The sequence below is a fragment of the Ranitomeya imitator genome, chromosome 4, assembly GCF_032444005.1.
Source record: "Ranitomeya imitator isolate aRanImi1 chromosome 4, aRanImi1.pri, whole genome shotgun sequence".
NCBI classification, from domain to species: domain Eukaryota; kingdom Metazoa; phylum Chordata; class Amphibia; order Anura; family Dendrobatidae; genus Ranitomeya; species Ranitomeya imitator.
This window is the reverse complement of record NC_091285.1, coordinates 588,770,697-588,796,717: the sequence shown is the minus strand read 5'-3', so window position 1 is coordinate 588,796,717 and position 26,021 is coordinate 588,770,697. Positions and strand designations below refer to the sequence as shown.

The window sequence follows — 26,021 nt, the reverse complement described above, 5'->3', positions numbered from 1 at the left end:
GCTGTCGTGGACTCTGTAAAATCCTATTACCGGTACGTAAAAACCGGTTTTCCTATCGCCACGACAGCACCCACAACGAGAGACTTTCAAAGACTATTTAACTGGGAGGGACCACAGCACTAAGTACTGAACGGCCAAACTGTAAGCTGGAATTAGCAGATAGATCAAGGCGATAGTGCTTATAAAAGGTGGAAGGTGATGACCAAGTTGCCGCCTTACATATCATTTCAATGGGGACATCTGCCTTCTCCGCCCAGGATGATGCCATGGCCCGAGTGGAGTGCGCCCTGATGCCTTCTGGTGGTGTTACTCCCTTGGCAGAATAGGCAAGACATATTGCTTCTCTAATCCATCTAGCGATAGAGTTCTTCGTGACACCAGAACCCTTTTTCCGATTCTGGAAAGAAACAAACAGAGCCCTACTCTGTCTCCAGCTTTGTGTCCTATCCAGGTATTCTAATATCGCCCTCTTTACATCTAGAGTATGATATTTTTTCTCCTCTTCTGAACCTGGATCTTCATAGAAGGATGGTAAATAAATCTCCTGACTTCTATGAAATTTAGATGCTACTTTTGGTAAATATGCAGGATCAGGCTTTAAGACAATCTTATCCTGGAGAATTATTAGATAGGCAGGATCTACTGATAACGCATGTATATCACTGACCCTCCTGGCAGATGTTAATGCTAAGAGTAGAGCTGTTTTTAAGGTTAAATTTTTTATTGAAATAGAGTCTAATGGCTCGAACGGAGGTTCAGTCAACGCCTCAAGTACCAAATTTAAATCCCAAGGGGGTATTCTTACAATATGGATTGGGTTAGAACGCTGACATGCCTTAATAAATCTAGCAACCCATCTATTACCAGCTATATCACTGTTATATAGAGCTCCCAAGGCTGAAACATGAACTCTTAGAGTGTTGACCGCTAAGCCCAATTCCCAGCCTTTCTGAAGGAATTCTAAAATAGCTGAAATCGAGCCTTATCTCCTAATGGTTGCTGATGAAACAAAAGGAATTTTTTCCAAATTTTCGAGTAGATCTTTGTAGTGACCTCCTTCCTACTTTTCAATAAAGTAGCTATTAAAGGGTTAGAGAATCCCCTCTCCCTCAGAAGCTCCCTCTCAAATTCCAGGCCGTTAAGTGAAGAGTCTCCAAATTTGGATGATGAAATGGACCCTGAGAGAGGAGTTCCGGAACCACTGGCAACACCCAGGGATCGGTCACAGACATTGTCATGAGGAGAGAGAACCAAGGCCTCCTGGGCCAGAAGGGGCGATTAAGATCACTCTGGCTCTTTCCTCCCGGATCTTCCTGAGAACTATCGGAATCAGACACATTGGGGAAAAGGAATACGCCAGCTGGAAGTCCCAACGGACACGAAGGGAATCCACTATAAATGGTTGGTCTGTTATATGTAAGGATGCGAACTTCCTGACCTTCCTGTTCCTCCTCGTAGCAAATAGATCTATTGTCGGCAACCCCCACAGATTGACTATCTGATCGAATATCTGTTGGTTTAGGGACCACTCTCCCTGACGAAGGGAATGGCGACTGAGGTAGTCCGCCTCTATATTGAGTTCCCCTCTTATATGTACTGCCGACAGGGATTGTAAGTGTTTCTCGGCCAGGGACAATATCTGTGCTGTAGTGGTCATCAGGGATCGAGACCTTGTCCCCCCCTGATGATTGATGTAGGCTACCACAGTCATATTGTCTGTTTGTATCTGTACATGCGTATTCCTCAGGGATGGTAGTAAGGAAAGAAGAGCCTGATAGACTGCAGTAAGCTCTCTTAGATTCGAGGAATTCTGGGACTCCTGACTCGACCATCGCCCTTGGGTTAGAGTGTCTCCCATATGGGCTCCCCAACCGAACGGGCTGGCATCTGTTGTAACTGTATTGTTCGGAGTGATGGTCCAGAGAACTCCTTTTGACAAATGTGCTGGATTGAGCCACAATCTCAGATCGTGAAGAGTGGCGGGTGATAATTTGAACTTTCTGCTCAGAGCACCGTGAAGATCTTTTTCTGCTCGAAGAAATTCGTACTGAAGTATTCGGGTATGAGCCTGAGCCCATCTTACCGCCGATATACACGCAGTCAAAGATCCTAGTAGAGACATTGCGTCTCTTAAACTTAAGTTTGGAGCTTTTCTTACGGCCGTGATCCTTTGAACGATCTTCCGCTTCTTCTCTTCTGGTAGGAAGGATGACTGATCTTCTGAGTCTAGAAGAACTCCTAGGAACATTTGACGTCTTGTGGGTTCCAGTTTTGACTTTTCCCAGTTGATTATCCATCCGAGATCCTGTAGGGATGATATTATGGCATTTACCCTAGACGTACACTGGTCAATTGAATTTCCTACTATCAAAAAATCGTCTAGATAGGGAAAGAGAAACCCTTGTGGTGCCCTAATATGGGCCATTACTTCAGAAACAACCTTAGTAAAAACTCTAGGTGCCATGGACAGGCCAAAGGGCATTGCCAAAAATTGAAAATGTTTAATCTGATGGTTTACCCATACTGCCATCCTGAGGAATTGCTGGTGATTTCTGTGAACTGGAAGATGGTAGTACGCATCTTTTAGATCCAAGACCGACATGTAGCACCTAGGAAACAAAAGCTTAGTTGTTGACTTAATGGATTCCATCTTAAAAGCGTGGTACTGAAGATATCTATTCAATTTACGTAAATTTATGATAGTCCTAAAGGACCCATCAGGTTTAGAGATTAAGAATAGCGGAGAATAAAAGCCTGTCTTCTCCTGATGTTTTGGTACTTCTTCAATAACTCGCTTTGTAAGCAATTGTTGAATCTCTAATTCTAAGGCCTGTTGTTGGGCCGGAGTGTCCAGTGATGTTATCACAAAATGATCTGGGGGAGTTCTCAAAAATTCTAATTTTAATCCGGACTCAACCACCCCCATTATCCAGGCACTAGAAGTAATCTTTTTCCATCTATCTGAGAAGAACTTTAGTCTTCCCCCTACTGGTAGATCTGTTCTATCTGTAGTTACATCTACGTCTTGAGAAAGATGAAGGGTTCTTATAGTATCCACCTTTCTTCTTATGATCTGATGTTTCCGAATCGCGATTATACCCCTGCTGGTCTGGCTGGAATCTCCTGAAGGGCATGCGTCTCCGGAAGGCGTTCCTAAAAGTGGGATTAAACGTTTTAGGAAATCCCTTCTTCCTATCTTCTGCCTTTGCAAGGATGTCATCCAGCACCGGGCCGAATAGGTACTCACCCCTACATGGAATGGAGCAAAGTTTGGCCTTAGCCTGGCCATCCCCCTTCCATGTCTTTAGCCATAGAGCCCGTCTGGCTGCATTCGAAAGACCTGCCGATCTTGCAGCCAATTTCAGAGAATCAATTGAGGCGTCTGCTAGATAAGCTGCTCCTTCTCTGACCTGAGACAGGGAATTCAGCAACTTATCCCTGGGTACCTTCGCTTTAAGCTGCTCCTCCAGCTGAGTCACCCAGACCATGATTGATCTGGCCGTACAGGTGCCTGCAATAGCCGGCTTAAAGGCTCCAGATGATGACTCCCATAGTTTTTTAAGGAGCATGTCAGCCTTTCTGTCTGAAGGATCCTTGAGGAGCCCTACATCTTCTAACGGAAGTGAGGCTGTTTTTGAAGTAGAGGCTACTGCCGCATCTATTTTAGGAACCTTCATCCACTGTGACAAAGTGTCATCTTCAAAGGGGTACCTTCTTTTTGCAGCTGAAGGTAAAAACCCTTTATCCAGCTTGTCCCACTCCCGTTTGACCAGATCTTTAACAGAATCCACCACTGGGAAAGCTTTCCGACTTCTCTGGCTCAGCCCTGCGAACATGATCTCCTGGGTTGTTTTGGGTTCTTTACTCTCTGCAACCCCCATAGTTGCACGGACTGCCTTAATTAAGGTTTCCATACCCTTCATGGAAAAGCAAGGTCTTCCCTCATCTGAAGAGGATGCCGAAGAACTTTCCGAACACTCGCCTTCTTGTACTGAAGGGCTGGAATCGGACACCAACTCCACACTGCTTTTTTCATGCCGTCTGGTTTTAAGGGATGATTTTATTTCTTCCCTAATTACTTCCCTCAGATCCGATACCCGGAGAGGGGCCTCTTCTTCTAACATATACGACATATGCATAATTGGCATAACTTTTTAACATAGGTGTCAGGTAGAGGCTCTGTGCATACAGCACACTGCTTATGCTTGGATTTGGAGACCTTTTTCCCCTATAATAAAGCATAGTGTAGAAAACGGCTGTATCAGGCAATGGTTTACATATTACACTCACCACTGCTGAAAAAATGTAGAGTACCGGTTTTTGAGGGGGTGAGGCGCGACGTGACGCTGGTTTGCCAGGATCCTGCTGCCCACGTTCGCCGCTATGAGACCTGTGCTCTCCTGCCTGTCGGTGTTCAGCGTCTCCTGCTGAAGACATATTGCCGCACACACATCTCACCTGAGCGCTGCTCCTTTTCAAAAGTCCCGCGCTCCTCCTCCCGGTCTCCTCCGGAAGTCGATCGATCACTTCCGGGTCATAAGCGCCGACCTGCTCCCGCAGCGTCGCGCGCGTGTGGACGACCCAGGGCGGCGTGCCTTCCCCTGGGAACGCCACCTCGGCATTCAGCCGCTCCTTGCCAGACGAGGGGGGAAGCTGGACACAGGACTTCCCCCGACGCTGCTTCCGGGCCCCCGACTCTGCCGTTCTCACCCGGACACCGCACAGAGGCTTGGCGGACCCGGGTAGGTGAAACGGCCTGTAGGCTCCCGCCGTCCGGACAGGAACCCAAACTGGAGGGCGAGGGGGACCGCCCCTTTTTAACCTGTAGGTTCCTGTCTGGAAGGTGGGCGGATCCCCTCTCTCGTTGTGGGTGCTGTCGTGGCGATAGGAAAACAGGGTTGTCTTTCTTCATGCTGTATCTGGTCCTCCTGCACAGCCCTACTGAAGTGAATGGGGCTGAGCTGCAGTAACTGTAAAACTCCTGTATAAAATCTTATCATTTACAGCATGTCGTCATCTGCACCAGTGACTCAGGCAGCCTTGCCGTTCTCCTTCGGTGGTAGTCACACTGGGCGTGGTAATGAGGATTATTATTACACAAGGTACTAGTTCTTCCCAGTCACCATACAACTAGCCCCATTAGATGATTTACGAGTCCTGTAAATAACATTCCGTCTGGCTCAGAAGTTAGACGATATAAGTGTCCATCCCACAGGCCAGATTCATCAGGTGTTACCAGAATTATGGAGCAAAACGGAATTTGGGATAAAATCCATTGAGCAAAAATGGTAATTTTTTTGCTACACAAAAATTTCTTGTCAATAGGGAGGAGGCATGGCCAAGTATAGAGCAAAATGTACTCATGACTGGGAGTACATTTCTTACACTTGGAATATTAAAGGAACCAGCATCCATAAGTGGTAAACTCCAGACATTTATACAATTAATAAAAATACATGGGCCATGAGACCGCACCATAATGGTCTGTACACTAGAAGTAAAGACCTCCCTTTATAGTGCTTGGTCTCATGGCCCATGTATTTTTAATATTCGGATAAATAAAAGTCTATGGCGTCAACCACATACAGATGTGGGCTCATCTAATTTTTCTGATTCAAGGCAAAAACTGAACCATGCCGGTTATACAGTGTGAACTGCCAATATTCAATGGAGGTGGTGAGAGAAATCAGTTGACACAGTGATGCCCGACAATACATTCAGCTTGTGATACACAGGATCTGGGCTCGCATGTCATTAATCACACAGGAAACCTCAATATATGCTCACAGTGGCCATATACCTAAACATAGCTGCCACACGAGATCCCATCTCAAGTGGGCAAGAAAGCACTCATTACCCACTCATTACCCTTACATGATGGGCACTGGTGGAGAAGGACACTACTTCTGCCTAGGACTCTGCTCGGATGGTAAGAGGCACTAGGTGCGCCTTAACTGGAATCTGTCTCCTTACATGTGGCCTTTTCACATCAGATTAGAACTGCTTGTTTTGGAACATTCTGTTCAATAAATGTCAAGTGCCTGCCATGCGACGGAAAACAAAAACTGGTTTATACAAGGTCCTACTGATGGAACCAGACCATGCAAGTGCTGCAGACAGGCATGAAAATCGGAGGCAAGAAGGAGGGGAGAGCCCAAGACGTTACAGAAAAGGATTCCAGGACTGTTTCTAAGACAAGAGACTGCAAAAAAGTTCTTCAGACTTCAAGGAGTCATTTGGGCACCATGTCTGAAAGGGACAGCATACCACTGCAGAGGAGCGGCACGGACCACACTAGGAGGGTAGTGCAGGTCAGGGGTCCTCAGATTTGTTCTCGACACAGCACAGGTTTTTCCAAGTCGGCATGTCTTCAGGGCTATGTGTAGAGCTGGGTGTCATTTTGATAGCCAAGTCTGTCGCCTTCACTGTCACAACCAATCAATGGTTAGACAGAAGGGGACTGGCTTAGAAACTGAAATGAAAAATTTGCCAGCCCCCCGCACAAGCACAATAGACTATTATAGCATCTTTGCAACAGCAAAAAGATTCATGTACTAACATCATTTTTCTCAGCTGCCTTGACCCGGATCCTCCGGCAGCTTGACTTTCACACCGTAGCGGTGGGTTGTGCACCTGTTGGATACTTCCATACACTGGGTATAAACAATTGTTCTCGTCACTGACAGCAAGTACAAATGTAAAAAGCTGTGGCACAAAGATAGGAAGTTGTATAACTCCTCACCAGGCATTGAACGATTCATTTATTTTTTTTTTAATAAAGTTGAAAAATCCTTTAAAAGGGAATCTGTCACTAGGATCGCCCCTTCCTAAGCCATCTGTACAGGCATGCAGGTCATAGGAAGCCGAATAAAATGACGATATGATATCTGACTTGAGAAATCCACATTTTTCTTCATATATAAATGAGCTGTTAATATCTATGGACCAGAGACTGATCTACACAAGAATCTGCCTCCAGAGATTATTGTAAAAATGAAAGGAGGGTTACCAGTGCGAGACATGTACTGACTGACAGTCTCCTCTCCTGATCAGGCCCACTTTCATGTAAATCACCACTCAAGCGGCTTTGTTTCTTTCTATTTCAGTGCTGGAGTGGTGTCACTAATGTCAGCACCCCCCGTAATATACTTGCCAGTCGCCATCTCCATCTTTTATCAGCCTCGCTCTGGTCATCTTGTGCAGTTTATGACCCGACGGATCCCTCCAGTATTTTCTGGGCGAGCTGGAGGTCACTACTCAATACAAGTGTATGAGACCAGTAAACGGCCCACAGACTTACACTGAGCGCTTATGACTGTTACCTCTGACTTGAGGTCAGTCAGAAACTACGACCAAGATGGCCGATCGGGACCAGACTGGCACAACCATGATGGTCTGAAATGTTACTCGAGCACCATAACCAGTAAAGCTTTGGGCTCCTGAAGACAAAACATGAGTCACATTCTTTAAAAGGTGCCTAAGACAGGGAAGCCGGAAACAGATCTACTATATAATTGTCTAAGGGTCACTTCCATCTTTCTGTCCTGTCTGTCACAGATATTCATTGGTCGCGGCCTCTGTCTGTCATGGAAATCCAAGTCGCAAAACGCCCATGACCATTGCCACGACCAATCAGTGACGGGCACAGTCCGGCAGCAAAATGGTCGCTCTTTCCCCCCCCGCAGTCAGTGCCTGCCCCCCCAGTCAGCCCTCACACAGGGTTAATGCCTACCATCTAGTCATTTATAAATGCTTTACAAGCGGTTTCTATCTACCTATGATTAAATTATGTCATGATCAAGTTACCCCTCTGCACCTGTTCTAAGACTTCTCCCCCTCACAGGTAACTGGATCCTATACAGACATGAGATTGAGCCTTTCCTCTATGTTCCCCTCTCTAATGTCCACCACTGCCCACATCACCGAGGGAGGAGACGTGGCACATAGCCACCCAGGTGAGAAGCGGAGGCGTCAGTACATACACAGTATCGATCCTTTATGCTTTGTAGAGGCAGATTTGTAACTTATTGAATACAAAGAAACCAAAATATTTTGGCCATAAGAGTCATTATCTCTGGAAATACAAATACACAGGACAGAACATTGGTTCTGGCATTGCGAACACATGAGGAGCACAGAGACTGACCTCATCTACAGAGGGCGATAAATGTGACAATGCCGCTTCTTACTGATATAATGCCGCCATCACAAAGCCACCCGTCCCTCTATCACAATAACACTGCCATTATCAGTCTCCAGAAGTATGGCTCCATGCATGTGGCCGACACAGTCAGCTTGTCAGATATTACCCAGTGATGGAGCCAAGATTTGAAAATCTCTTGGTAAATGTCCTAAACGTGTGTTTTCAGGCTCCATGTGTCTCCCAAAGGCGGTCTATAATCACCTATAATCATCTTCGCTTCTGACCAGCAGCATCTGTGGGTTTGGTATTGTAGTTCTCACAAAAATGGGGCTGTAGTACCGGACACATACATGGATTATTGTGGCGCAGTTTCTGGATCAAAGAAAATCTTCTGAACCATCCTGTCATGGTCTCCGATCATCCATACTGAACACACAGTCAAGCATAAAGTCTCATACATACAGTGTTCAGCACGCACTACAAATCCCAGCACTGTAAACATGTAGCAATATACGAAAACGTGGAAACTCCAGCTCAAAAAATGGTGAAAATCTTTATTAGTCCATCTTCATTTAAAAGGACATCCTTACAGGTTACTAAGGACACCGGTGGTTACATGAATGTAGGCAACGCGTTTCGATCACGCAGGATCTTATTCATGCCCATGCTTGGATGGACTAATAAAGATTTTCACCATTTTTTGAGCTGGAGTTTCCACGTTTTCGTATATTGCTGCTGCTTGGCGTCTCGGTCTGGATGCATCTCCGTGCTCAATCATCTATGGTCTGGTTGGTGAGCTGGCTACGGCTTTGTGCCGTTTTTTTTCTCTTTATTATACTGTAAACATGTGTAGGGAGGTGCAAGTGATCACCTGCTGGATTCCTGGGGAAAATAAATAAAGATCTGACATTTTGCAGCCAATAATAAGTGTTCAGATCACTAGATGGACGGTGCCCCCAGCACTGGTTACTTCTGCCATACTCAGACTCCCTTGTATGTACAGAGCTTATAGATTTGGGGGGTTACACCTTCCCCCGGCAGACTAGCATTCTGTTCCCATTTTTCTTTGTGAGGTTTGTGTGAAAGGGGCAATAAACAAGTGACTTCCCTATAATCAGTGTACGTGGGCCGCTAGTGAAGCTTCAGACCTGTAAAAGCCGCCATCACTCCCCCCACTGGCACTGGGATCTGGTGGGGGGCACGGACTGTACCATCACTACCGTCGTAAAGTGTCCACAGTGCAGAATTAGAAACTGCGCCACGGAAGTTTGGATTTTTGAGAGTTGCAGTATGAGGGTCCGTCCAGGGCACAAGTGCGGAGGTCTCCTGATAACAGGCAGACTTCAGTCACTGCTGGAGAAACGCTCAGCAAGTGACGCACAGACACCAGGAGCAGCAGCGGAGTCTCAGTGTCTGCCCATGAGGGGGAAGGGGATTTTTCTTCTTTTTTTAACTGCACCCTTCAGGAAAGGGTTTTCTGAAGCCAAAAACACCTTAATTAAAAAAAAAAATCATTCTACTCGATGAAGAGCATTGTGTTAGTTTGTTGGATGTTTGCGGTCCTGGTCACACCGGCCCCTGCTACTAGGAACCCCTCTTCCCAATTATCACCCAATAGAAATGCACCTTCTGCGTTACAGCAATCTCCACAATTACTGATCAGTCACCAGCAGGGGGAGCTCTCCTGTTACCCCCATATATCCTGATAGGAAAGTCATCAATAACACTGGGGACAGGGCCGATCCCACCATGCTGAGGCCCAGACACCAGAAGAGGGCCCCTGTGCAGCCCAATAAGGCACCGGGGGCCACTGTCCACGTCTGGTGACGTTCAGCATCCGCAGGGGTCCGAATAGTACAATACCCTAATATACCAGGACTGCAGCATAGACTACAATATGGACCTCAGGGTCAAGCTCCAAGGGGAGAACTAGATAAATAACTTGTATAAAACCATTAATAATAATATATTTATCCCATATGGTGAGCGCCCCTCACTAAGAGAAATTACATGAAGTTGCTGTATTTGGGGTTTGATTAATCACTTCCCCTGCCCACAGCCAGCCCCAACATGGCAGCGAGGGCAGCCACAGACCACCATGCAGAATACAAGGAGCCGCTCCTGCCGGGGAGTTTCCACATGAAGACCCCCATTAACAGGGCAGGGGACAACCAATCAGATTGCAGTTTTCATTTGTATACTGACTGAGAATGAGAGCTGCTCTCTGATTGGTCAGACACCTTGTGCCCACCATAGCCCTCCCCGTCCCCCGGCGGATACTCACTGGACCTTCCTCCGGTTCTTGGTCTGGTGCAGCTCCCACAGGTTGAGGTCCAGCTGCCCCAGGAACTTGTCCATCCCCACCAGCGCCCGGTGCATGACGATGACGTGCACGGTGCAGCGCTCCTGGTTGTTGTTGTGCAGGAGCGGCACCTCGAAGCTGGCTTCCTCCTTCCACACCGGCGCCTGGCACTTCTCGGCCACGGTGGTGGAGTACTTCTCCTTGCCCAGCTGGATGATGGCGTACGCATCATTGGTCCCGGCTTTGCCCTTTGACCTCAGGCCCTTGGCTTGTAGGACCGTGACCTGGACGTGTGTGGGGAACCAGGTCTGTGCCTGCTGCGCTAGAGCCATGTTATTACCGCCGTCACCTGCTGCTGTGTGAGTGCGGAGCGGGGCGGGGCCTGTGTTATAAAGAAGCCACAGGTGGGCGGGGCTCCGGCAGACGGGCTCCTCTAGTGACAACCTGCCGCCCGGGCATCTCGCGGTCGCTTAGGAACACTGCAGTCACGTGGTAAAGGAGCTGGCCAATTACAATGCGCTCGCCTCCTCGCTAGCACACCTTTGTTGTCTGAAGTAACTTTATTGACAAAACGGAGAGCCAAAGAAGTTTTTAAAAGTTGCCGGACAGAATTATGAAAGCGTAAAAAAGCAACCAATCATAGCGTAGCTGTCATTTCTCATGAGCACTATCATAATAGAAAGCTAAACATTGATAGGTTGCAACTTTCACCTAGTGATGTCATGGAACTTTCAGTCATTATATTTTTGTCATTGCTTTTTACTTTTTTTTACTAGCCCCAGATTCTTCCATAGTGATTTTACCTCCGAGGCCTCAATCCCTAGTCCTTTCCTGTCTGCCGTGCTCCCGCGCTCCTTTCCTCTGATGCGCTCCTACGCTTCTTTCCTTTGTCTGCCATGCTCCTGCCCTCCTTTCCTGTCTGCCGTGCTCCTATCCTCTGATGCGCTCCTACGCTTCTTTCCTCTGTCTGCCATGCTCCTGCCCTCCTTTCCTGTCTGCCGTGCTCCTATCCTCTGCTGTGCTCCTGCCCTCATTTTCTCTGCTGCGCTTCTGCACTCCTTTCCTGTCTGCCATGCTCCTGCACTCCTTTCCTCTGCTGTGGTCCTTTCCTCTGCTGTGCTCCTTTCCTCTGATGTGCTCCTGCGATTCTTTTCTCTGTCTGCCATGCTCCTGTGCTCCTTTCCTCTGCCGTGCTCTTGCGCTCCTTTCCTTTGCAGCGCTCCTTTCCTCTGTCTGCCGTGCTCCTGTGTTCCTTTCCTCTGTCTGCTGTGCTCCTTTCCTCTGTCTGCCGTGATCCTGTGTTCGTTTCCTCTGTCTGCCATGCTCCTGCGCTTCTTTCCTCTATCTGCTTTGCTCCTGGGCTCCTTTCCTATCTGCCGTGCCCCTGCACTCCTTTCCTCTGCTATGCTCTTGCACTCCTTTCCTGTCTACCTCTCTCCTGCACTCCTTTCCTCTGTCTACCTCCTGTGCTCTTTTCCTCTCCCTTCCTCGCTCCTGTGCTCTTTTCCGCTGCCTGCCTCGCTCCTGTGCTACTTTCCTGTCTGCTGTGCTCCTGCATGCCTTTCCTGTCTACCGTGCGCTAGCGCTCTTTTCCTCTGTCCAGCACACTCCTTTCCTCGGCCTGCTGTGCTCCTGCGCTCCTTTCCTCTGTTTGCCGAACTCCTGCGCTCCTTTCCTCAGGTTGCCGTGCTTCTGCGCTCTTCTTGATAGGCCGGGGTCACACTAGCGTATTGCATCCGATGCGAGATCCGATCCGATATGCTAATGTCATACGTCTGTGCTCCGATTCTCTCGCACAGGGAAGATCGGAGCACAGCTACGGAGGAGGCGGAGAAATGAATTTCTCCATCTCCTCCATTGCTGAGGTCCGCTTATAGCGCACATCACTCGGATGATATCCGAGTGGTGTGCGCTGTCTCACTCGCACCCATAGGCTTATATGGGTGCGAGTGAGCCGAGAGTTTCCCTCGGTCCAAGACAATCGCAGCATGCTGCGATTGTCTCGGACCGAGGAAAACGGCCGACAAAAAGTCGGCTGGTGGGAGCGGCCCCATATTTTAACATTGGTCCGAGTGCAATGCGATTTTTTATCGCATTGCACTCGGCCGTATTACGGTCTAGTGTGACCCTGGCCTTAGACGCAGTAACTGAATCAATAATCACAATTATATTGTTAATATTTATTCCGACAACATATATTGTAGTGGCTTCTAATTGGGAAAATTCAATGGAGGAAAAATTGAAAACAAATGAAAAAGGAGGGAGAAGCGTGTAACATTACACAAGGACTGATACAATAAGTACATGGCAGCATCGAGTCCAGGGACCAGCCCTATGGCAGGGGGGCAGGGGGGCAGGATTGTTGTGAATTCCGCTCTTGGGCTCCCTCCGGTGGTTGTAAGTGGCACTTTTGTGAGTTCTGCTCTTGGGCTCCCTCTTGTGGTTTCTAGTGGTATGGCTGCTCCTTGGAGTTAGCTGTCATCAGCTGCCTCCACTTATTGTCCGCTATTTAAGTCTGGCTCTTTCTTCAGCCTTTGCCACTTGTCAATGTTCCTGGCTGGATTCACATCTCTGCTTGGATTCTCCTGGTTTCCTGACCAGTTCTGCAAAGATAAGTTCTGGCTTTGCTCATTTCAGTCCACATGTTGTGGACTTATTGTTCTGTGCATTCTATATTTGTCCAGCTTGTCAGTATGGATTTTTTCTGTTAGCTGGAAGCTCTGGGAAGCAGATTTACCCTCCACACCTTTAGTCAGGTGTGGAGATTTTGTAAACTCTGTGTGGATTGTTTTGTAGTTTTTATACTGACCGCACAGTATCCTTTCCTGTCCTATCTATCAAGCTAGACTGGCCTCCTATGCTAAAATCTGATTTAATTCCTGCGTATGTTATTTTCCCCTCCTCTCGCCGTTCTCTCTGCTAAGGGCGTTTGACTAGCGGTGGACACCGCGTCGTTACTGCCATTCCTGCACGGATGCTGCCTATGCAGCCATACGGACTATCTCCCTACAGCTATACTGAAATTTCCCATCGCCTGCCCATACGGGCACATTTCTTATAAAAAAAGCTACAACAGCATGTGACTGATGAAGGTCCAGTTTGTTTGGGACCGAAACGTTTCGTTGCTGATAATAAAAATATTTCTTCAGACATAGAAGTTGAGTGCCAGGTTTTGTTACATATCTACACCTGTGTCCTGAACCACCCAGAGGTTAAGGGGAAAAGAAAGACAAAAAACACTGCAGAGGAAAAAAAAATGGTCTCAGAACTTCTCTTATCCCTCTATTGAGATGCATTAATACTTTGGGCCAGCTGTACTGTTATGAACCTGGTGGTTAGGAGCACCCGGAACGACCTGATGGTTAAACTCACACAGGACAAGCTCTGGGAAGTGGGAGCTCTGCTGACCGCAACCCCTAATCCTATCACACAACTAGAAATAGCCGTGGAGCGTACCTAACATGACCTAGACGCCTCTTCACAGCCTAAGAGCTAACTAGCCCTAAAGATAGAAAATAAAGCCTACCTTGCCTCAGAGAAATTCCCCAAAGGAAAAGGCAGCCCCCCACATATATTGACTGTGAGTTAAGATGAAAGTCACAAACACAGAAATGAAACAGGTTTCAGCAAAGGGAGGCCAGACTTACTAAACAGACTGAGGATAGGAAAGGTATCTTTGCGGTCAGCACAAAAAACTACAAAAGACCACGCAGAGTGTGCAAAAAGACCTCCGCACCGACTCACGGTGCGGAGGTGCCACTCTGCATCACTGTTATGAACTGGTGATTCAGAAACACAATGGACCTGGTGGTTAAGAGCACACAAAGTGACCTGATAGTTACTAATAACATAGGACGAGCTCTGAGACGTGGGAACTCTGCTGACCGCAATCCCTAATCCTATCACACCACACTAGAGGTAGCCGTGGAGCGCTCCTGACCAGACCTAGGCGCCTCGGGCACAGCCTGAGAAACTAGCTAGGCCTGAAGATAGAAAAATAAGCCTACCTTGCCTCAGAGAAATTCCGCAAAGGAAAAGGCAGCCCCCCACATATAATGACTGTGAGTAAAGATGAAAATACAAACACAGAGATTAAATAGATTTTAGCAAAGTGAGGCCCGACTTACTGAATAGACCGAGGATAGGAAAGATAGCTTGACCACAGGGAGCTTGACCACAGAATTCACAACCAGGCGCGGGCTGGCCCAGGTGGCAGAAATGCATATGCCCCCCGGGCCGGTGTCTAAGCAGCTGCACAGGGCCGCTGGAGGACTGGCAGTGACTAATACATAGCACACCTGTAGTGCGCGATGGTGTCATCCCGCCAGCAGCCCTAACATGCAAGCTGCAGGGGTATGTGATGAGCAAGCTCCTATGCGCCACTGCCACTCTGAGGGAGAGAGCCAGCAGCCAAGATGAAAGGTCAGCATACCGGCATACCGGCCTGTGTGTGCACGGAGCTCCGGCTTCTCCTGCTCTTACCTGCTATCCCGGCAGAGAAGGAGAGATGGGGGAGGTGCCGGGACAGTGCAGAGCTGTGAGCAGGAGAAACTGAAGCGCTGCACATGGACATCAGCCGCCCCTGCACCACAGAGGAGAGTGTCTGTGTGTGTATGAGGAGAGAGTGTGTGTGTGTATGAGGAGAGAGTGTGTGTGTGTATGAGGAGAGTGTGTGTGTGTATGAGGAGAGTGTGTGTGTGTGTGAGCTGCGTGCGTGTGTGTGTGAGCTGCGTGCGTGTGTGTGTGAGCTGCGTGCGTGTGTGTGAGCTGCGTGCGTGCGTGTGTGAGCTGCGTGCGTGTGTGTGTGTGAGCTGCGTGCATGTGTGCGTGTGAGCTGCGTGCATGTGTGTGTGTGAGCTGCGTGCGTGTGTGTGAGCTGCGTGCGTGTGTGTGTGAGCTGCGTGCGTGTGTGTGAGCTGCGTGCGTGCGTGTGAGCTGCGTGTGTGTGAGCTGCGTGCGTGTGTGTGAGCTGCGTGCGTGTGTGTGAGCTGCGTGCGTGTGTGTGCTGCGTGCATCTGTGAGCTGCATGTGTGTCATTATACAGTGGGGCCGTGCGTGTGCGTGTCATTATACAGTGGGGCCGTGCGTGTGCCTGTCATTATACAATGGGTGTGTGTGTGTGTGTGTGTCATTATACAGTGGGGCCATGCGTGTGCGTGTCATTATACAGTGGGGCCGTGCGTGTGCCTGTCATTATATAGTGGGGCTGTGCGTGTGCCTGTCATTATACAGAGGGGGGCTGTGTGTGAGTGTGTGTGTCATTATACAGTGGGGCCGTGCGTGTGTGTGTCATTATACAGTGGGGCCGTGCGTGTGCCTGTCATTATATAGTGGGGCTGTGCTTGTGCCTGTTATTATACAGTGGGGCTGTGTGTGGGTGTGTCATTATACAGTGGGGCCGTGCGTGTGCCTGTCATTATACATTGGGGCCGTGCGTGTGCCTGTCATTATACAGTGGGGCTGTGTGTGTTTGTCATTATACAGTGGGGCTGTGCGTGTGCCTGTCATTATACAGTGGGGCCGTGCGTTTGCCTGTCATTATACAGTGGGGCCGTGCGTGTGCCTGTCATACAGTGGGGCCGTGCGTGTGCCTGTTATTATAGAGTGGTGCTGTTGCGTGTGTGCGTGTGTGTGTGTGTGTGTCATTATACAGTCGGGCTGTGCGTGTGTGTGTCATTATACAGTGGGGCTGTACATGTGTGTGTGTGTGTGTATGTCATTATATAGTGGGGCTGTGTGTGTGTCATTATACAGTGGGGCTGTGCGTGTGTGTGTCATTATAGAGTGGGGCTGTGCGTGTCATACAGTAGGGCTGTGCGTGTGCCTGTCATTATATAGTGGGGTTGTGCGTGTGTGTCATTATACAGTGGGGCTGTGCGTGTGTGTGTCATTATACAGTGGGGCTGTGTGTGTGTGATTATACAGTGTAGCTGTGTGTGTGTGTCATTATACAGTGGGGCTGTGTGTCATTATACAGTGTAGCTGTGTGTGTGTGTCATTATACAGTGGGGCTGTGTGTGTCATTATACAGTAGGGCTGTGTGTGTGTGTCATTATACAGTGTAGCTGTGTGTGTGTGTCATTATACAGTGGGGCTGTGTGTCATTATACAGTGTAGCTGTGTGTGTGTGTCATTATACAGTGGGGCTGTGTGTCATTATACAGTGTGGCTGTGTGTGTGTGTCATTATACAGTGGGGCTGTGTGTGTCATTATACAGTGGGGCTGTGTGTGTGTCTGTCATTATACAGTGGGGCTGTGTGTGTGTCTGTCATTATACAGTGGGGCTGTGTGTGTGTCTGTCATTATACAGTGGGGCTGTGGCTGTGTGTCATTATACAGTGTAGCTGTGTGTGTGTGTCATTATACAGTGGGGCTGTGTGTCATTATACAGTGTGGCTGTGTGTGTGTGTCATTATACAGTGGGGCTGTGTGTGTCATTATACAGTGGGGCTGTGTGTGTGTGTCATTATACAGTGGGGCTGTGTGTCATTATACAGTGTGGATGTGTTTGTGTGTCATTATACAGTGGGGCTGTGTGTGTCATTATACAGTGGGGCTGTGTGTGTCATTATACAGTGGGGCTGTGTGTCATTATACAGTGTAGCTGTGTGTGTGTGTCATTATACAGTGGGGCTGTGTGTCATTATACAGTGTGGCTGTGTGTGTCATTATACAGTGGGGCTGTGTGTCATTATACAGTGTGGCTGTGTGTGTGTCATTATACAGTGGGGCTGTGTGTCATTATACAGTGTAGCTGTGTGTGTGTGTCATTATACAGTGGGGCTGTGCATGTGTCTGTCATTATACAGTGAGGCTGTGTGTGTGTCATTATACAGTGGGGCTGTGTGTCATTATACAGTGGGGCTGTGTGTGTGTCATTATACAGTGGGGCTGTGCATGTGTCTGTCATTATACAGTGAGGCTGTGTGTGTGTCATTATACAGTGGGGCTGTGCGTGTGTGTGTGTCATTGGTGCATTCACTCTGTCATTCTTTGGACTGCAGACTTGTGCTTCTCACATTGCTGGCAGTGCTGTGGTCATTTGGCAGGTGTGTGGCTGTAAGTTTGTGATTTGCATACATGCGGTCACATGCCGACCAGACTTGCATGGCCTAATGCAACTGTATTGAACAAGGCCCAAAACAGTCTAGTCGAAATGTGGCTGGGAATATATATATCGCATGCTTGCAGTCACAAGACCACCTGTTGCCGGCACCAGAGAATCTTCACAGCGCACGATATGAGGATTCACACATAGTGTCTGTAGACATGTAGCATAAGATCCGACAACCCCTTTAAGGATGAGCCGCTACTCATGGGCCACTGCTGTGTGCTTGCCCCCCAGGCTAAAATTTGCCAGTCAGCCCCTGTTCACAACAATACCCCCCCCTTGAGGAGGGGTCATCGAACCCTCACCAGAGCCCCCAGGCCGACCAGGATGAGCCAAATGAAAGGCACGAACCAGATCAGCAGCATGAACATCAGAGGCAAAGACCCAGGAATTATCTTCCTGACCATAACCCTTCCACTTAACCAGGTACTGGAGTTTCCGTCTCGAAATGCGAGAATCCAAAATCTTCTCCACTATATACTCCAACTCCCCCTCAACCAAAACCGGGGCAGGAGGATCAACGGATGGAACCACAGGTGCCACGTATCTCCGCAACAATGACCTATGGAATACATTATGGATGGAAAAGGAAGATGGAAGGGTCAAACAAAAAGACACAGGATTAAGAACCTCAGAAATCCTATACGGACCAATGAAACGAGGCTTAACCCCTTCATGACCGGGGGATTTTTCATTTTTCCGTGTTCGTTTTTCACTCCCCTCCTTCCCAGAGCCATAACTTTTTTATTTTTCCGTCAATTTGGCCATGTGAGGGCTTATTTTTTGCGGGACGAGTTGTACTTTTGAACGACATCATTGGTTTTAGCATGTCATGTACTAGAAAACGGGAAAAAAATTCCAAGTGCGGTGAAATTGCAAAAAAAGTGCAATCCCACATTGTTTTTTTTTTGGCTTTTTTGCTAGGTTCACTAAATGCTAAAACTGACCTGCCATTATGATTCTCCAGATCAGTACGAGTTCATAGACACCAAACATGACTAGGTTATTTTTTATCTAAGTGGTGAAAAAAAATTCCAAACTTTGCTAAAAAAAAAAAAAAAAAAAAAAATTGCGCCATTTTCCGATACTCGTAGCGTCTCCATTTTTCGTGCTCTGGGGTCGGTTGAGGGCTTATTTTTTGCGTGCCGAGATGACGTTTTTAATGATAGCATTTCGGTGCAGATACGTTCTTTTGATCGCCCGTTATTGCATTTTAATGCAATGTCGCGGCGACCAAAAAAACGTAATTCTGGCATTTCGAGTTTTTTTCCCGCTACGCTGTTTAGCGATCAGGTTAATACTTTTTTTTATTTGATAGATCGGGCGATTCTGAGCGCGGCGATACCAAATATGCGTAGATTTGATATTTTTTTATTGATTTATTTTGATTGGGGCGAAAGGGGGGTGATTTAAACTTTTGTTTTTTTTATTTTTTTCACATTTTTTTAAACTTTTTTTTTTAACTTTTGCCATGCTTCAATAGCCTCCATGAGAGGCTAGAAGCAGGCACAACCCGATCGGCTCTGCTACATAGCAGCGATCTGCTGATCGCTGCTATGTAGCAGAATTGCACGTGTGCTGTGAGCGCCGACCACAGGGTGGCGCTCACAGCGACGGGCAATCAGTAACCATAGAGGTCTCAAGGACCTCTATGGTTACAATATACAAGCATCGCCGACCCCCGATCATGTGACGGGGGTCGGCGATGACGTCATTTCCGGCCGCCCGGCCGGAAGCGGTAGTTAAATGCCGCTGTCTGCGTTTGACAGCGGCATTTAACTAGTTAATAGGTGCGGGCAGATCGCGATTCTGCCTGCGCCTATTACGGGCACATGTCAGCTGTTCAAAACAGCTGACATGTCCCGGCTTTGGTGCGGGCTCACTGCGGAGCCCTGCATCAAAGCAGGGGAGCCGGCATCGGACGGTATAGTACGTCCGATGCCGGTAAGGGGTTAAACTTAGGAGAGGAAACTTTCATAGGAATATAACGAGACGACAACCAAACCAAATCCCCAACACGAAGTCGGGGACCCACACAGCGCCTGCGGTTAGCGAAACGTTGAGCCTTCTCCTGGGACAATGTCAAATTGTCCACTACATGAGTCCAAATCTGCTGCAACCTATCCACCACAGTATCCACACCAGGACAGTCCGAAGACTCAAACTGCCCTGAAGAGAAACGAGGATGGAAACCAGAATTGCAGAAAAACGGCGAAACCAAAGTAGCCGAGCTGGCCCGATTATTAAGGGCGAACTCAGCCAACGGCAAAAAGGACACCCAATCATCCTGATCAGCAGAAACAAAACATCTCAGATATGTTTCCAAGGTCTGATTGGTTCGTTCAGTTTGGCCATTTGAGGATGGAAAGCCGAGGAAAAAGACAAATCAATGCCCATCCTAGCACAAAAGGCTCGCCAAAACCTCGAAACAAACTGGGAACCTCTGTCAGAAACGATGTTCTCCGGAATGCCATGTAAACGAACCACATGCTGGAAAAACAATGGCACCAAATCAGAGGAGGAGGGCAATTTAGACAAGGGTACCAAATGGACCATCTTAGAGAAGCGATCACAAACCACCCAAATGACCGACATCTTTTGAGAGATGGGGAGATCCGAAATAAAACCAATAGAGATATGTGTCCAGGGCCTCTTTGGGACCGGCAAGGGCAAAAGCAACCCACTGGCACGAGAACAGCAGGGCTTAGCCCGAGCACAAATCCCACAGGACTGCACAAACGAACGCACATCCCGTGACAGAGACGGCCACCAAAAGGATCTAGCCACCAAATCTCTGGTACCAAAGATTCCAGGATGACCAGCCAACACCGAACAATGAACCTCAGAGATAACTCTACTCGTCCATTTATCAGGGACAAACAGTTTCTCCGCTGGGCAACGGTCAGGTCTATTAGCCTGAAATTTTTGCAGCACCCGCCGCAAATCAGGGGAGATGGCAGACAAAATTACCCCCTCTTTGAGAATACCCGCCGGCTCAGGCAAACCCGGAGAGTCGGGCACAAAACTCCTAGACAGGGCATCCGCCTTCACATTTTTAGAGCCCGGAAGGTACGAAACCACAAAGTCAAAACGGGAGAAAAACAGCGACCAACGAGCCTGTCTAGGATTCAACCGTTTGGCAGACTCGAGATAAGTCAAGTTCTTGTGATCAGTCAAGACCACCACGCGATGCTTAGCTCCTTCAAGCCAATGACGCCACTCCTCGAATGCCCACTTCATGGCCAGCAACTCTCGATTGCCAACATCATAATTACGCTCAGCAAGCGAAAACTTCCTGGAAAAGAAGGCACATGGCTTCATCACCGAGCCATCAGAACTTCTTTGCGACAAAACAGCCCCTGCTCCAATCTCAGAAGCATCAACCTCGACCTGGAACGGGAGCGAAACATCCAGTTGGCACAACACAAGGGCAGAAGAAAAACGACGCTTCAACTCCTGAAAAGCTTCCACAGCAGCAGAAGACCAATTGACCACATCAGCACCCTTCTTGGTAAATCAGTCAACGGTTTAGCAATACTAGAAAAATTATTGATGAAGCGACGATAAAAATTAGCAAAGCCCAGGAACTTTTGCAGACTCTTCAGAGATGTCGGCTGAGTCCAATCATAAATGGCCTGAATTTTAACAGGGTCCATCTCGATAGCAGAAGGGGAAAAAATGAAACCCAAAAATGAAACCTTCTGAACACCAAAGTGACACTTTGACCCCTTCACAAACAAAGAATTTGCACGCAGGACCTGGAACACCATTCTAACCTGCCTCACGTGAGACTCCCAATCATCCGAGAAGACCAAAATATCATCCAAGTATACAATCAGGAATTTATCCAGGTACTCTCGGAAGATGTCATGCATAAAGGACTGAAATACTGATGGAGCATTAGAAAGCCCGAATGGCATAACCAGGTACTCAAAATGGCCCTCGGGCGTATTAAATGCTGTTTTCCATTAATCGCCCTGTTTAATACGCACAAGATTATACGCACCACGAAGATCTATCTTGGTGAACCAACTAGCCCCCTTAATCCGAGCAAACAAATCAGACAGCAGCGGCAAGGGGTACTGAAATTTGACTGTGATTTTATTTAGAAGGCGGTAATCAATACAAGGTCTCAGCGAACCATCCTTCTTGGCCACAAAAAAGAACCCTGCTCCCAATGGCGACGACGACAGGCGAATATGACCCTTCTCCAAGGATTCCTTTACGTAACTCCGCATAGCGGCGTGCTCAGGCACAGACAAATTAAACAGTCGACCCTTAGGAAACTTACTACCAGGAATCAAATCGATAGCACAATTGCAATCCCTATGCGGAGGTAGGGCCCTGGACTTGGGCTCATCAAATACATCCCGGTAATCTGACAAGAACTCTGGGACCTCAGAAGGGGTGGATGATGAGATAGACAGAAATGGAACATCACCATGTACCCCCTGACAACCCCAGCTGGACACAGACATTGATTTCCAATCCAATACTGGGTTATGGACTTGTAGCCATGGCAACCCCAACACGACCACATCATGCAAATTATGCAACACCAAAAAGCGAATATCCTCCTGATGCGCAGGAGCCATGCACATGGTCAGCTGGGTCCAGTATTGAGGCTTATTCTTGGCCAAAGGCGTAGCATCAATTCCTCTCAATGGAATAGGATACTGCAAGGGCTCCAAGAAAAACCCACAGCGCCTAGCAAACTCCAAGTCCATCAAATTCAGGGCAGCGCCTGAATCCACAAATGCCATGACAGAATAGGATGACAAAGAGCAGATCAAAGTAACGGACAAAAGAAATTTCGACTGTACCATACCAATGGTGGCAGACCTAGCGAACCGCTTAGTGCGCTTAGGACAATCGGAGATAGCATGAGTGGAATCACCACAGTAAAAACACAGCCCATTCCGACGTCTGTGTTCTTGCCGTTCAGCTCTGGTCAAAGTCCTATCACATTGCATAGGCTCAGGTTTATGCTCAGGTAATACCGCCAAATGGTGCACAGTTTTACGCTTACGCAAGCGTCGATCGATCTGAATGGCCAAAGACATAGACTCATTCAGACCAGCAGGCATAGGAAATCCCACCATGACATCCTTAAGGGCTTCAGAGAGACCCTTTCTGAAAATTGCTGCCAGCGCACATTCATTCCATTGAGTGAGCACAGACCACTTCCTAAACTTCTGACAATATATCTCTACCTCATCCTGACCCTGACACAGAGCCAGCAAATTTTTCTCTGCCTGATCCACTGAATTAGGTTCATCATAAAGCAATCCGAGCGCCAGAAAAAACGCATCAATATTACATAATGCAGGATCTCCTGGCGCAAGGGAAAATGCCCAGTCTTGAGGGTCGCCACGTAATAAATAAATAATGATCTTAACTTGTTGAACTGGGTCACCAGAGGAGCGGGGTTTCAAAGCCAGAAATAGTTTACAATTATTTTTAAAACTCAGAAACTTAGCTCTATCTCCAGAAAACAAATCAGGAATAGGAATTCTTGGTTCTAACATAGAATTCTGAACCACAAAGTCTTGAATATTTTGTACTCTTGCAGTGAGATGATCCACACAAGAAGACAGACCTTTAATGTCCATCACTACACCTGTGTGCTGAACCACCCAAATGTCTATGGGAAAAGAAAGACAAAACACAGTGCAGAGAAAAAAAAATGGTCTCAGAACTTCTCTTTTCCCTCTATTGAGAAGCATTAGTACTTTGGGCCTCCAGTACTGTTATGAACTGGTGATTCAGAAACACAATGGACCTGGTGGTTAAGAGCACACAAAGTGACCTGATAGTTACTAATAACATAGGACGAGCTCTGAGACGTGGGAACTCTGCTGACCGCAATCCCTAATCCTATCACACCACACTAGAGGTAGCCGTGGAGCGCTCCTGACCAGACCTAGGCACCTCGGGCACAGCCTGAGAAACTAGCTAGCCCTGAAGATAGAAAAATAAGCCTACCTTGCCTCAGAGAAATTCCCCAAAGGAAAAGGCAGCCCCCCACATATAATGACTGTGAGTAAAGATGAAAATACAAACACAGAGATTAAATAGATTTTAGCAAAGTGAGGCCCGACTTACTGAATAGACCGAGGATAGGAAAGATAGCTTTGCGGTCAGCACAAAAACTTACAAACAACCACGCAGAGGGCGCAAAATGACCCTCCGCACCGACTAACGGCACGGAGGTGCTCCCTCTGCGTCCCAGAGCTTCCAGCAAGCAAGACAAACCAATATAGCAAGCTGGACAGAAAAAATAGCAAACAAAAGTAACACAAGCAGAACTTAGCTTATGCAGGGCAGACAGGCCACAAGAACGATCCAGGAGAGAGAGCAAGACCAATACTGGAACATTGACTGGAGGCCAGGAACAAAGAACTAGGTGGAGTTAAATAGAGCAGCACCTAACGACTTAACCTCGTCACCTGAGGAAGGGAACTCAGAAGCCGCAGCCCCACTCACATCCACCAGAGGAAGCTCATAGACAGAACCAGCCGAAGTACCACTCATGACCACAGGAGGGAGCTTGACCACAGAATTCACAACAATCCCAGAGCTTCCAGCTAGCAAGGAAAAATCATGATAGCCAGCTGGACAAGGAAACAATGAACAAATAATTAACTAGCAGGGACTTAGCTTCTGCTGGAGTAGACAGGTCACCAGAAAGATCCAAGAGCAAACTGAACCAGTACAAGAACATTGACAGCTGGCATGGAGTAACGATCTGAGTGGAGTTAAATAGAGCAGCCAGCCAAAGAATAACCTACGTCACCTGTGGAAGGAACCTCAGAAGCAGCAGCTCCACTCACAGCCACCAGAGGGAGTCCATGGACAGAACTCGCCGAAGTACCATTCATGACCACAGGAGGGAGTTCGATAACAGAATTCACAACAGTTCAGGATATATGTTTTGGCATGGATGTTCAGGGTTTGTTTTCTCGTGTGGATCAACTTGCTGCAAGAGTACAGAATATCCAGGACTGTGTTGTCCAGACTCCGGCTTTAGAGCCCAGAATTCCTACTCCTGATTTGTTTTTTGGGGACAGATCCAAGTTTTTGAACTTTAAAAATAACTGCAAATTGTTTTTTGCTTTGAAACCCCGTTCTTCTGGTGATCCCATTCAGCAAGTAAAAATCATCATATCCTTGCTGCGTGTTGACCCTCAAGACTGGGCTTTTTCTCTTGAAACAGGGGATCCGGCATTATTGAATGTAGATGCATTTTTTCAAGCGATCGGATTATTGTATGACGAACCTAATTCTGTGGATCATGCAGAAAAGACCCTGTTGGCCTTGTGGAATGAAGAGGCTCTGGCTGCTATTTTCAGAAAAGGTCTTTCTGAAACCCTTAAAAACGTTATGGTGGGCTTTCCTACGCCTGCCGGTTTGAGCGAATCTATGTCTCTAGCCATTCAGATTGATCGGCGTCTGCGCGAGCGCAAAGCTGTGCACCATATGGCAGTATCCTCTTAGCATAGTCCTGAACCTATGCAATGTGATAGGATTTTGACTAGAATAGAACGGCAGGAATTCAGACGTCAGAATAGGCTGTGTTTTTACTGTGGTGATTCGGCTCATGTTATCTCTGATTGCCCTAAGCGTACTAAGAGAGTCGCTAGGTCTGTTACCATTAGTACTATACAGCCTAAATTTCTCTTATCTGTGACCCTGATTTGCTCATTGTCTTCCTTTTCTGTCATGGCATTTGTGGATTCAGGCGCTGCCCTGAACTTAATGGACTTAGAATTCGCCAGGCGCTGTGGTTTTTCCTTGCAGCCTTTGCAGAGCCCTATTCCTTTCAGGGGCATTGATGCTACACCCTTGGCCAAGGATAAACCTCAGTACTGGACACAGATGACTATGTACATGGCTCCTGCACATCAGGAAGATTGCCGTTTTCTGGTGTTGCATAACCTGCATGATGTTGTTGTACTGGGATTTCCATGGTTACAGGAACATAATCTGGTGCTGGATTAAAAAACTATGTCGGTGAATAGTTGGGGTTGTCGAGGAGTACATAGTGACGTTCCTTTGATGTCAATTTCCTCTTCCCCCTCTTCTGAGGTCCCTGAGTTTTTGTCGGATTTCCAGGATGTATTTGATGAGCCCAAGTCCAGTTCCCTTCCTTCACATAGGGACTGTGATTGTGCTATTAACTTGATTCCTGGTTGTAAGTTCCCTAAGGGCCGACTTTTCAATCTGTCTGTGCCAGAGCATGCCGCCATGCGGAGCTATGTTAAGGAATCTTTGGAGAAGGGGCATATTCGGCAGTCTTCGTCACCATTGGGAGCGGGTTTCTTTTTTGTTGCTAAGAAGGATGGCTCCTTGAGACCCTGTATTGATTATCGTCTTCTTATAAGATCACGGTTAAATTCCAATACCCCTTGCCTCTGCTTACTGATTTGTTTGCTCAGATTAAGGGGGCTAGTTGGTTTACTAA

At 47.6% G+C, this 26,021-nt stretch overlaps 1 protein-coding gene across 2 annotated transcripts in view; it reads right to left on the bottom strand.

Annotated features, from left to right (window-relative positions):
- RAB11FIP1 (RAB11 family interacting protein 1) overlaps positions 1-10,804 on the bottom strand; it is a 38,620-nt gene extending 27,816 nt beyond the window's left edge. For both annotated transcript variants that reach the window (XM_069766494.1, XM_069766495.1), the window contains exon 1: positions 10,428-10,804. In XM_069766494.1, the coding sequence (XP_069622595.1) occupies positions 10,428-10,777 (350 nt within the window). In that variant the 5' untranslated portion in view covers positions 10,778-10,804. The remainder of the gene's footprint in view (positions 1-10,427) is intronic.
- Between the last annotated feature and the right edge of the window lie 15,217 nt (positions 10,805-26,021).